Genomic DNA, 13,450 nt, shown 5'->3' on the forward strand with positions numbered 1-13,450 from the left:
CCATATCACAACATAAGCCTATCGCAGGAAAATAATATATCGAAAATGTCAGTATTTTTCATTACTGTGTGTGACAACCCATTTAGATAGACAGACACAGACAGACAGACAGACACTTTATTGATCCCCAAGGGGAAATTCAAGAATTTGCTGAACACTTTCTTTTTTTCCAAGTTATGAATACAGATTCTCTTACCATTATTTAACATTGATGTGGAAGTTGATTTTCAGATTTGAATTAATACCAGTCTAGTGTGTTTTGTATTTAATTCAAATGTTAGGCCTTCAAATTAGATTTGAATAATTGACTGAGTGCAATTGCTTGCTGTTTTTCTGTTTGGTTCTTACAGGCATTGAATGTAATGTCACATGTGGATATCTGGAATTGATGGATGAACCCAACTTGGGAAGACACCACCATGTGTTCCATTGCGGGACTCCCATCGGCAGGTTCAAATGTTACTGTACTGATAACCCGAGTGAACTCAAATCCACTCTGTGTTATGGTGGAATTTTGGGGAAATTTTTGCAAAGAGAGTAAGCATGTTTATGAGCAGATGCGAAAAGAGATTCAGTGTTATGGAGAGAGATTTCGAGAGGCAGACGGGAGCCCAGGAGACCAGTGCTTGGTCCAGATATGTGAAACATGGTATAGAGCACGTGTAGTTTCACGTATGTCATCCAATTACAATGTGTTTCTTTTTGATGAGGGGAAGACGCTGAATGTCAAGACTAACATGTTGGCCTGGGGCAAAAGAGAGCATTTCCTTCTACCTCCGGAGGTGGAGTTGTGTGTTCTTGCCAATGTTTTACCATTGTCTCCTGATAATAAATGGTCTCCTATGGCCTTGGAGTTCCTGAGATCTCTAAGTGGTAAGATGGTGAATGCATGTGTTCAGGAAGTCTTTGTGCCTCATCGGACTCTTCTCCTTGACATCCCAAGTCTTTCACAGCAGATTTTGGAAATGGGTTTTGCCAAGAAGCTTCTGCCAGAGAGGTTTAGAGAGTTTGTATCTAATCATTTGCAGCCCTTGAGCAGAGGCTCACCCACTAAGCTTCCTGCCAATCAGTCCACCAGTGACAAATCTACAGAGGTCAGGCACCCAGGGACGCAACTGAGCTATATGTACCCGGAGCTGCAACCTGAAATGGTAGAGACGGTGGTTGTGACGGAGGTCACAAACCCCTCACGCATATTTTGCCAGCTGAAAGTTTTCGCTCAGGAGCTGATGAAATTGACAGAGCAGATCACCAAGCATTATGAGGGTAGAGTGGGAATGTGTCCACCGCCTGAAACATTGGGGTCTCCATGTGCAGCTAGAGGACCAGATGGCAAGTGGTATCGAGCAGTCTTGCAGCTGGTCATGCCATCTAGTAACATAGCAGAGGTATTGCAAGTTGATTATGGCAAGAAACACTTTACTCAAATTGACAGCATAAGGCACCTGGCAGCAGAATTCTTCCGAATGCCTGTTGTGACCTATGTGTGCTCCCTGCATGGTGTTATTGACAAAGGTGTTGGATGGACTGCTTCTCAGATTGACTATTTGAGGTCTCTGCTGTTAAACAAGACCTTGATTGCTAAATTTGAGTACCAAAGCCTGTCAGAGGGGGTTCATTATGTCACTCTTATTGGGGCTGGAAGCAGGAACCTCAATAAAGAATTTGGCACATCTGCGGAGTGTCTCTTGGAATCAGAGAAAATCCTTCAAGATTACAGCATTAACAAGAGCACATCTCACAGATTGCATCCACCTAACCATGGCGAGGAAATGGAAAGCAAGTTAAATATGCCCAAAGAAAACCTTCCAATGAACACAACACAGAAGGTTGTTGTACAGTATGTTGAAAGTCCATCAGAGTTTTGGGTTCAAACTCAGAAGTATGCAGATGAATTTGACCAGATGATGGATGAACTGACCGATTTGTACTATGATCCAGCATCAGCAGATGGATTTGTAAGAAACCCAACAATTGGTCTCTACTGTGCTGCACTGTCTCAAGATGGTTCTTACTACAGAGCTAATGTTCGGGAAGTGAACGGCAAACAGTTGTTGGTTTATTTTGTTGACTATGGAAATACAGAGATGGTGGACAGTCAAAGTGTCCGTCATTTACCTTCCAAATACCAAATGTTGCCACCTCTTGCGCTGAAATGTGCTTTAGCTGGGATCAAACCTGTGTGTGATGGATGGAGCGTAAAGGCACTGAATTTCTTCTCGGACTCCGTCATGGACAAAGTTCTTGACCTTCATGTTGCTGGCAAGATAGAGGACAAACATGTTGTTCAATTGTCTGATCCAGCATTAGATGGTGAGAAGGACCTGTGCCACCTGATGTGCAGTGCTGGATTGTCCAGGAGGGAAGAGGCAATTACCAAGCCTGTTATCAAATATGCCCACAAACCGCAGACCTTGTCTCAAGTTCCACAGGTGAGAGTCATTGATTCCTGCAAAACCAAGAGTGAAGCATTGTCAGAAAGTGGGGCAGCAATGCCTAAGGCTACCAGATCTGCTTTCAAAGAGTACTTGTTTCAAATTGGAAGCTCAGTAGAGGTTTTTGTGTCTCATATTGACAGCCCAAATGACTTTTGGTGCCAGATTGCCAGAAATATAGGGCACCTGAAGTTGCTTATGCAAGATATTCAGACTCACTATGCAGACAGTGAATACCAGGAACTTGCTGAAGCAGCATGTGTAGCCCGTCATCCTGAAAATGGAATGTGGTACAGAGCTTTGGTCATTCACAAACACCAGACACCTCATGTTGATGTACTTTTCATTGATTATGGACAAACCAGGAAAGTTGCTGTGCAGGAACTCCGTCCCATCAACCCGCCCTTTTTGAAACTGAATGGTCAAGCATTTCGATGCAGCTTGTACAACCTCATTCATCCACTATCGCATACTTCTCATGAATGGGATTCTAATGCTACACATCTGTTCAAAGAGTTTGTAAATGAAGCATCATCCATGCACATTACTCTGAAATGCACCATATATGCTGTAATGTATGACATGCAGAAAGTGGTTTTCAATGTGGTGGACTTAGAAACGCCATTCCAGAGTGTGTGCAGTCTGCTAGTGAAGAAAGGGCTGGCTTTAAGTGCTCCTCCGAAGAAGGCTCCTGTCCCACCATTTCGTTTGGACACCTATTACTACTCAAACCACAATCTCAAAATGGGGTCTGAAGAACAAATAATAGTGACCACAGTGAAGAGTGTGACTCAGTTCTACTGCCAGCTCAGTAGGAACACTGAAGTGATTCAAGAGCTAGCAGACAAAGTCAACTTCCTTTGCCACCAGCTTGAGTCTGTGCAATGTCCAAAGACATTTGGAACTGTCTGCTTTGCGAAATACACAGATGGCGAATGGTACAGAGGGCAAATAAAATCTATCAACCCATCCATTGTGGTTAACTTTGTGGATTATGGAGACACGATAGAAGTGCAGAAGTCAGATTTGCTTCCAATCCCCATTGAAGCTGGTGAGATCATGTCTATGCCTGTTCAAGCTATTGAGTGTGGACTTTCTGATATTTGTGTGGATGTCCCAAGAGAGGTAAACACCTGGTTTGAAAAGTATGTGATTGATCATTTTCTGAAAGCAGTCATTGTGGCAAAAGAACCAAGTGGAAAGCTATTGGTTGAACTGTATGATGGAAAAACACAAATTAATCGCATTCTTAAAGAAAAGTTTGCTGCCGAGCTGCAGACAAAAAGACAGGATTCTGCCTTGGAGCAAGACGCCAGGATTCCCCAAAACCCACTGTGGAGGGACATTGCCAGGTTTGAGTCAAAAGCAGAAGTGGATTATGACTGGCGGAAGAAACACACTCAGAACACTTCCTACAGAGATATTGATATGAGAAATGGATCAAACCTAGACTCAAAATCTCAAGTAAATGAAGTCTGGCGAAAGCAATACAACTCCACACCCATCCTGTTCAACAAAGGAGATGTAGGGAAATCAACCATGTTTGAGTCAAAAACACCTGTCAGCAACACACAAGTGTCTTTTAATAGAGGTGATGGTCAAAATCTGGGTAGCACTTATTCAAGACCGCAAGCAGATGTCTGCCAAGAGCGAGATCCAACACCAAAACCAAGGTCACTCGGCTCGGGAAATGAGAAAAACAAAAGTGTGACGGAACCAGCAAGAGCCTCTTTCAGTGATGTATCTGGGTCTGTGTCAGCAGAGTCCAGAGTAACGTCAACTAAACCTGCACAACACGGCATCCCTGAGGTCTGTCCTGCACGACCCATTAAAACTTCTGCCGTCTCCTCGAGTGAAGACACAGCTCCACAGGTCATTCCAAAATTGTCTGATCTTCCACCAAAGTCCATCATGCCTAGAATGGAGTCAGAAATTTATGTGTCACACTGCAACGGTCCTTCAAGTTTCTTTGTCCAGCTCGTCTCAGATGAAGATGATCTCTTCGAAGTTGTAGAAAAGTTGAATAATGACAGCGATACTACACCCCTGTCTGTGAAAGACATCCGAAAAGGACATTTGGTTAATGCTCAATTTCCAGAGGACGAATCTTGGTATCGTGCTGTCATAAAAACACAAGTTGAAAGTGACTCTTACAATGTGGAGTTTATTGACTTCGGAAACATGGCAGTAGTGCCCTCTTCGAAAATCTGCAGGCTTGCTCAGCCCCATTTGGGCTATCCCAGGCTGAGCATTCATTGTTTCCTGAGTGGTTCCATGACCACAGGCAATGAAGGATATTCAGATGACTTCAAGAATGAAATAGATGGGATTGATGGCGTTATACATTGTACGTTTATTCAAGAAAAAGAAAGTAGTTGGGAAGTGACCCTAGTGGCAAATGGCAAAAGACTCGGAGGTGACTTTCACACAAGAAACTCAACTGTAACATCTGATCTGCCAGCAGGCAAGGAAGTAAGTTTGAAACAACACAGTTCATCGTCTGAGAGTCAAGCCTTGGACGAAGTTGTAGTTTTGTACAAGAAGGTTGATTTATCTGAAGGACAGTCTATAGATGTTTTTGCTTCCACCATAAATGGGCCTGAGTTCTTTTGGTGTCAGTACTCCGATGCAGACACGCTCCTGGAGATTTCTGATCTTGCTCAACATGTTGGAAATGCTCTAGAATTCAAAGCTGTTAACTTAGGATCACTCCATGTTGGGAGCGCCTGCTTGGGTCTCTTTGCTGATGATCAACAATGGTATCGAGGTGAAATCCTGTCAAATGAGGGAGACACGCTCTCCATTCTCTTTGTAGACTATGGCAATGAATCATACATCAATGTTGACAAAGTGAGAGAGCTCCCTCTGCAGCTATACAATATTCCCCCTCAAGCTTTTCTGTGTCAACTGGATGGTTTTGACTGCTCTCAGGGTTCCTGGAAAGATGATGCAGCTGACCAGTTTTTTGAGCTGTTAAATGATCGACTCCTGAAAGTGACAGTTGTAAAGCCTACACAGCTTGAGGATGGAAGGGCATCATACATAGTCAAGGTTGAATATGAGGACCAAATCATCAGTGACATCATGAAAAGGTACTGGTGTCCATCCTCTGGCAGTGGTGAGGTTCCTGAAATCACAGCAGAACCAGTTTCAACTGAGCCAGTAGTTTCTCTCCAGTCTACCCTTCTTGCCTCGGAGTTGGAGACATTTGAAGCATCTAGCCAGGAAGTGCAGACTTGTAATCTGGATCGCTCATCACCGAAAGTTTTTGATGGCCCTGTAACCAGCCCAGAAGAGCAGGTTAATCTACAGAACTTCTCAGCAACCATAGAAGGGGATTCTGCCATCCCTGCATTGCCTGTTGTTGAAGATCTCAATGTACACACAGAAGAGGAAAATGAACAAGTAGCTATGGCATCTTCCGGCAACCAAGAAGACTCAACTATGCTTTTGCCAGACACGGGTGATCATCTTATGAAAGATGTTGTTCAAAAAGTCATCAGTGATGTTATAGAAATGATAAGCACAAGTTCAGCACAAGCCCCTGAGGAAAATGTAGAGTTGGACCAATTTGCCAGTAGCACTGTGTTCATCTTGGAGCAGGATTTCAATGAAAGCACCCATATACTCTGCATTGATGAAAGCTATGAGTCTTCAACCTCACATGATCAGGGAGTAAATAGGCATGAGGACAGTCTGGCATGTGAAGATGTACTTGAACAGTCTATAGAGGCAACTGCTGCAAACCCTGAAACTGGAGAAGATCCTCTTGAGGAGGGAAATGCCAGTGAAGTTTTTGCATCCAGTAAGTAATGAGTAAACAGTAACTAACCAACATTAAACTGTTTTGTCATTTTTAGATGTTATTGCTGCCTGTTATTCAAAATAGTGTTTGTAATGTGTCTGTGTCTTTCTATTTGATCCTCAAAAAAGATTTTGGCAAACTTAGAAGAGCTACAGGAAATGCCACTGTTGGAGCAGAGTGTGTTGTCTGGTCCCAAGCTAACCAGAACTGGTGCCATGCTAAAGTGTTAAGCATTTCCAAAGAAACTTTATTGGTAAGCATTTTTCTCTCCTGCCTAAAAACTATTGTAGCGGTCATCAGATGTATTTTCTGGTGTACTTTGTGTAGTCACTGTCAATTTCTTGCATGCAGGTATTGTTACTGGAGCAAGATTCTCAAATGGCAGTTGATCCACAAAACCTCTTCGAAGCCATTCCAGAGGAGAAAACCCAAGTATATCTTGTCCTCTTAACAGTATTGCGTAAGGTTTTCAAAAAGAATATAGAGCCTAAAACTAAATCAATTATTTTCTAGAGTGCACCAGCAGACACAGATTCCCCCTCTTCAGATGATCTTACACAAGGTAAGTTATTTTGTAAATATAGTTTAGCAAAAATTTCTCATTGAGGAATAATTGATGCTAAACTTGATGCAATCTGTTTCCAGGGAGGAGCAAAGACACTAAAGGGAAAATTGAAGTACTAGTTGATCCTCTTGAGTGTGTTTCAGATGACGAGGTAAGGATGTGCGATGGAGAACAGATTTTTATTTATGGCAGCAAAGTTTTCAATTTCAAGCTTTCAATTCTACAGCTTTGACGATAGATGTCAATTGATTTACCCAAGGTTAACCAGGTTTACCTGTCTGGGAGCAAGACCCCAAATATACAAATGCCAGAATGATTTCTAGGCCTTCATTTAAAGCAAATAATGTTCTTCATAGGGTCTGCCAGAAGATATCCCGAGTGATGAAAATGCTTCATCTGTCAATCATAGACCTGGTAGTTCTTTCTGTTATTCAGATGTAATGCTGGACATTTGATTATTTTATTTAAGTTATTTGATGGGTGGAATGTGTGTTTAATCTCTGTTTGATTTATGACAGAGGATCCCAGTTCCTTTGTGGAGGGACTTGCATCTTATGATGTACAGACAGATTGTGTGCCTTCACACCAACAGGAAGAGGTAGGTGATTGAAGTTAAATGAGATCATCCTGCTCATACTGAAATATGGTTACTGTATGTTGTACCCTATGAAAATGTAATTTACACTATATTTCAGGATCTGGTGCAAGAATGCCAGGCTGATGTGGATGTCTTGGTTGATGTGTCAGTAACAGCTGGTTAGTATTAGTTATTTTGATTCAATTCTATTATTATGACAATTTTATTACTCTTCGGTACTAACAGATTGCTATGAGAGCGGTGAAACCACATTTGGAGGTGGTTTGAGGCAGATTACAGACAAATGTTTAAGGTGTTTACAAACATAAATTGAGGCATCTGAGGCATGAAGACGGGCTGTAACGATACACCAACCTCACGATTCGGTTTGTTTCACGATTTTTGACCCACGGATCGATATGAACTACTTTTTTTTTTTTTTTTTTTTTTTTTTTTTTTTTGGAGGGGGGGGGGGGGGCTAGACATTTGCAATATTATATAATATATAGTAGGCTATAATATATCTGTATTTTATATCCTGATATAAAAACATTTTACTGAATGTCTGATATTAATGACTGCAGATTTTATGCAGATTAGCCTAGGCCTACTATTTTTTTTATTACAACTCTACCTCTTTAATTCAGCTGTCTGGTTGAAACCTGGAAATATTGTAAACAAAGTAGCATAGTTGGCTAGCTTATCATAGTCTACTGATTGTACTGTTCAGTTTCCCCATGTGTGTTTAAGTTTCAAGGTAGCCTAATACTTGTTCTCCTTGGGACAGGCCCTTTTGGGAAACGTTGGTATTGAGATGATCAGTCAACTTGATTGTAAGAGTTTTAAACAAATATGTGCAGCATGCTAATGATGCTAAGCGGATTTAATAGTAATTTAGCTAGCCGTCTTCTATGCGTCCTTGCGTTCACGATTATGACTGTTTTATTTGGATTGTGTTGGCCAAGTCGCGTGCGAAGGAGAGTGAGAGGGACAGAGAGCCGGGCAAGGAGAGGGGGTTTACTTCTATACTGTTTGGTAAAGTTGAACACACAGTCTACAATGAAAGCAACGAGAGGTATGAAATTATTTATTTAATTATTTTTGGACAACGTAGGCTACCGGTAAGTAAAGCAGGAGATGTGTGTTGTTTATGCAGCCGTGTAAGCTGCAAAGCACTGCATGAAACGCTAGAAAGGGGGTGTCGCGGTTCTGGCTTTTCACACCGCGACTCAGTTTTGTGGATATAAGTGTCGCGATTTCGGTTTCGAATCGCATATCGTTACAGCCCTAATGAAGACCCTGTTATATCTTAATTTAGTAGACAAACTTTTGAACTAGCTGATGGCCTAACTAGCTCGCTTGCCACTGCTTACTGACCACTACAGCTAAACGGCTAGGTCCACACCCCCAAGGCAACATTTGGTAGGGAGAAATTCCTGAGGTGTTTCGCCGTGTAGAAACTTACCCTTAATTGGTAATGCTTCATTACATCTTTTAAATGTATTATATGATACATTGTATAGTGCAGTGTAGATACATTGACTTTTGACTATTATTCAGATGTAGTGCAGTGTAGGACACAGACAGCTAGCGGTTGTTTAGGTGATGTTTGCAGTAAGTGACATAAAATGATTTAGCCTAAAAAACGTGTGGCATCGCTTAGAGTACCTTTTAATAAAGAACAATTAAAATAAAAACAATTAATATCCTATTAGCATGAGTTACTAGTGTAATATGAGCCTTGTACAAGCTCTTTTCGAAGGATGCAAAATATGGTCTTAATTATCATTATCAGAAATGAACATTTAGGTTTGAACAGATTGCTGTGATATTGTTGAAATCATATTTGGAGTTAGTGTTAATTGTCACCTATTTTTAATTTAGTCTTAGTCTTGTGACGAAATGTCCTTTTTTGTCTTTGTCATATTTAGTCATTCAAATATCATTTTTGTTAGTCAAGTTTTAGTTGACTAAAAGTCTCGTCATTTTAGTCTAGTTTTAGTCAAAAGAAAACTAAAGCTATCTTAGTCTTAGTCAGTTTTAGTCAACACATTTTAGTCTTTTTTTTTATAACAAATTATTTCTGATTACCATTTGAGTCAAAGAGTGTTTCACACATCTCAATTTTCCACAGGGCTACTCGTCTGTTATAATTACTCATTCTGATTTTTTGTCAGTCAGTATGTTTACATGCACAGGTAAGTCGAGCTACAGTTATAGCTCGGCTGGGATTTGACCATAGACAGTAAAAGATTTGACTGGACCACTGTCATATTCGTAGACCAGTGTTTCTCAAAGTGTGGTCCGGGGATCACTGGTGGTCCGCAAGGTATCCCAAGTAGTCCGCGAGCAGACGTGGTAAAATATAATATAGATGAGTTGTTTGCAATATTGAACCAACTTGTATGTAAAAACAGTTCTGCAACTAAGATATGCCAGTTTAAATCATACAGTATGAATCCACACAATAACGAAGTGCAAAGACAATAAGCAAGGTGGTTCAGTAGGCCTATTGTGTAGACTAATTATAGGCTACTGTTGAAGTAGGTCTAATCTTTTTTTTTTTTTAGATAGGGTTAGTTAAGTGGTCCTGAAACTGAAAAGGTTTGAGAAACACTGTCATAGGCCAAAGTATTAATGTTTTACTCCGCCTCGCTAGATGGCAATATGCGCCCAAACACAACACATTCCAGAAATAGACTCTCCATCTTAGCCATAGCTAACTTGCTAGCGAACTTTCCATATTAGCTTACTTGCTAGCAAACTTTGCATCATCAGTCTAACTAGTTAAATAGTTGACATTACATGATGAACATTTTCGTATGGACATTCAGGGGGATGTTAATTTGTATGAGAGAAGCTTCAACTTCTGGGTATGTAGCATTGTGGCATAAAGCTTAGGTAGTTAGCTTGCTAACTCTGGCAGAAATCGCCAGTGTTCTTGTTCCATGTAGTTTCGTGTTGCAGCCACAGGGTTGCAGCAACAGCATGTAGACTAGCCTACAGGAAAGCTGCGTATGAACTCATTCGGAATATTTTGAAAACGTAACAGCTAGATATTCTGTCTTCTCATTTTGTAGACGAAAATGAAGAGAGATTTTTATCTTTTTTATTTCACGCAAAACATTTTAGTCCCGTCTTTTTTCGTCAACAATAATGCATCTTAAGATAGTCTTAGTCAGTGTTTCAGGACATTACTGCCGTCTCGTCATCGTCTCGTCTTAGTCATGGAAAAAAAAGGTTGTTGACGAACATATTTCCTCTCGTCTCGTCTGACGAAATGAACACACTTGGAGATGGGTAGAGGTGCATTTCAGATGTTTAAGAAATCCAAATATTTTGATTACCCAAATAAATTACATCAATGTCCATAGACTGGGACATCAGAAGATACTGCATCTGATGATCATAGGCCTGGTAGCTGGTTGTAATTCTTTCTGTAGTTCAGATGTAGTGCTGGGCAGCTGGACTGTGTGTTTCATCTGTGTTTGAATTGTTATGACAGAGGAACCCAGTTCCATTGAGGAGGCAGTTCCGTCTTATGATGTGCCTTTACCTCAACAGAAACAGGTAGGTGAAGCAACTCTGCAATAAACATCTAAACTTGAAAGAAAGACATAGCAGCTTTTAGAAATTAATAATGTTGAAATTAGATCATCCTGCTCTTCCTGAAGAACGCTTAATGCATGCCTTATTGAAAATATAACTTGCACTACATTTCAGGATCTAGAGGCTACATTTGTGGTATCAGGAACAGAAGGTTAGTAGTTATTTGGATATTCTATTGTTATTATGACCCATACTACTCTTACTTAGGTACGGACAGATTGGAGGAGGTTTGAGGTGCATTTCAGATGTTTAAGACATACTTCAGTATCCAAACGTTTTTGATTACCTAAGTAAATTGCATCAATGTCCATAAACTGGAGTATCAGATCGTAGGTCTATCGGTTGGTTATAATTTTCTCTGTAGTTCAGATGTAGTGCTCGGCAGCTGAAGTTACCTGATTGGGGGGGGGGGGGCACTGTGTGTTTAATCTATTAGTCTATCTATTTAATCTATGTTTGAATTGTTATGACAGAGGAACCCAGTTCCATTGGGGAGGGACTTGAGTCTTGTGATGTGCAGATAGATTCTTTGCCTTCACCCCAACAGGAACAGGTATGTGAAGTAACTTGACAATAAACTGAAAACATCTAAACTTGAAAGAAAGACATGGTAGCCTTTAGAAATGAATAACATTGAATTTAGATCATCCTGCACCTCCTGAAGAACGCTTACTGCATGTATATGAAAATATAACTTGCACTATATTTCAGGATCTGTTGCATAAATGCCAGGCTGATGTAGCTACAGTCGTATCAGGAACAGCAGGTTAGTAGTTATTTGTATACTATTCTGTTGTTATGACCCATACTACCCTTAGGGGTGGACAGATTGGAGGCAAATTGAGGTGCATTTCAGATGTCTAAGGTGTGTGTGGTGTGTGTGTGTGTGTGTGTGTATAGATATAGATAGATAGATATAGACTGGGGAATTAGAAGACACTTCATCTGATCATAGGCATGTTGGTTGGTTGTAATTCTCTCTAGTTAAGATGTAATGCTGGGCAACTGAAGTCATCTGATGGGGGATTGTTTAATCGGTGTATAAATTGTTATGACAGAGGAACACAGTTCCATTGAGGAGGCACTTCCATCGTATGATGTGCAGACAGATTCTGTGCCTTCACCCCAACAGGAAGAGGTATGTGAAGCAACTCGGCAATAAACTAAAAACGTATAAACTAGGGGTGGGCGATATATATCGTCTGCGATAATATCGTGATTGTTGTTTTAATGATGTGCAATTTGACATTATCGAGTATTTAAATTACTTATGGGGGAAAAAACACTCAATCACGCATTGAAGACTCATACATTCCCAGGAGGTGTATGCAGGAGAAGCCTGGCTGCAGCAGAGCAAGTGTCAAGTGATCACTAGTGGGTCACAACGTTGTCCTACGCACGTTTATTTTGTGCAGCGAGAGTAGCCTACTTGGGATTTTATGCGGCTACTTTTGTCAAGTATCTGTTCAAGTAGCATTGATGAGACAGTCACGTTTTTTCCTACACGGTATTATATGGAGAGAAAACATTAGCCTTTGAGTATTTTAAATAGTCAGTTGTAAACAAAGAACTATTCTCAAGTAACGCTCTAAATATCTACGTTTACCAATTATGCTAACCGTTAGCATCTCTATGGGATTTCTCATATACATTAGCCATAAGGTAACGCATTAGTTTCTATTCTGTAACTTGGAATGCTAGCCTACATGAGTGCTCTTAAACAAAACATAAAAGGAAATAACCGATATGTACTCTGTTGGTCTGCTTAGTTTTACAGTGAATCCTATGTAAAGGTTTGAAAGGAACTTCAGCTTCAGACTTTCTCTTGGGAAACTGTTAGGCCTATTCATCTTCTCTTATGTAGCTGGCTAGACCATGTCATTGCCACACACCCAAGTGGGGGCAGAATTGGAAATGTGTCATGACAATGCATTGGTTGATTTGGTTAAAAAGTCACAGGTTAGGTTATTGGTTATTATTGTAATGATGCTATTCATAAATAATGAGCTGTAAAGTAACTCAGACTTTTAAAACATTTATCGTTAACACTAATTATCGTTATCGTCAAAATCACAAAAAATATCGAGATATTATTTTTTGTCCATATCGCCCACCCCTAGTATAAACTTGAAAGAAAGGCATGGCAACCTTATGAAATGAATGGTTGAAATTACATCATCCTACTCCTCCTGAAGAATGCTTACTGCATGTCCTACCTTTTGAAAATATAACTTGCACTTTATTTCAGGATCTGTTGCGTAAATGCCAGGTTGATCTAGATGTTACAGTCGTCGTATCAGAACCAGTAGATTCTGTGCCTTCTCCCCAAGTGGAGGAGGTAGGTAAAGCAACTCAGGGATAAACTGAAAACATCTAAGGTTGAAGAAAGACATCCTGCTCTTCCTGAAGAACGCTTACTGCATGTCCACCCCTTTGACGGTATAATTTATGCTATATTT

General features: G+C 40.5%; 1 protein-coding gene across 6 annotated transcripts in view; it reads left to right on the top strand.

Annotated features, from left to right (window-relative positions):
* The window catches only part of tdrd6 (tudor domain containing 6), a 34,894-nt gene that overhangs the window by 12,368 nt on the left and 9,076 nt on the right, over window positions 1-13,450 (top strand). For 3 of the 6 annotated variants that reach the window (XM_042096335.1, XM_042096332.1, XM_042096333.1), the window contains exons 2-15: window positions 351-6,240; window positions 6,369-6,493; window positions 6,592-6,672; window positions 6,754-6,802; window positions 6,886-6,956; window positions 7,162-7,219; window positions 7,324-7,403; window positions 7,501-7,561; window positions 10,888-10,952; window positions 11,106-11,142; window positions 11,465-11,544; window positions 11,703-11,757; window positions 12,050-12,129; window positions 13,240-13,329. In XM_042096335.1, coding sequence (XP_041952269.1) covers window positions 393-6,240; window positions 6,369-6,493; window positions 6,592-6,672; window positions 6,754-6,802; window positions 6,886-6,956; window positions 7,162-7,219; window positions 7,324-7,403; window positions 7,501-7,561; window positions 10,888-10,952; window positions 11,106-11,142; window positions 11,465-11,544; window positions 11,703-11,757; window positions 12,050-12,129; window positions 13,240-13,329 — 6,780 coding nt within the window. In that variant the 5' untranslated portion in view covers window positions 351-392. The remainder of the gene's footprint in view (window positions 1-350; window positions 6,241-6,368; window positions 6,494-6,591; window positions 6,673-6,753; window positions 6,803-6,885; window positions 6,957-7,161; window positions 7,220-7,323; window positions 7,404-7,500; window positions 7,562-10,887; window positions 10,953-11,105; window positions 11,143-11,464; window positions 11,545-11,702; window positions 11,758-12,049; window positions 12,130-13,239; window positions 13,330-13,450) is intronic. The other 3 variants (XM_042096334.1, XM_042096336.1, XM_042096337.1) reach the window with 3 other exon arrangements.

The sequence above is a fragment of the Alosa sapidissima genome, chromosome 6, assembly GCF_018492685.1.
Source record: "Alosa sapidissima isolate fAloSap1 chromosome 6, fAloSap1.pri, whole genome shotgun sequence".
Classification (NCBI taxonomy): domain Eukaryota; kingdom Metazoa; phylum Chordata; class Actinopteri; order Clupeiformes; family Clupeidae; genus Alosa; species Alosa sapidissima.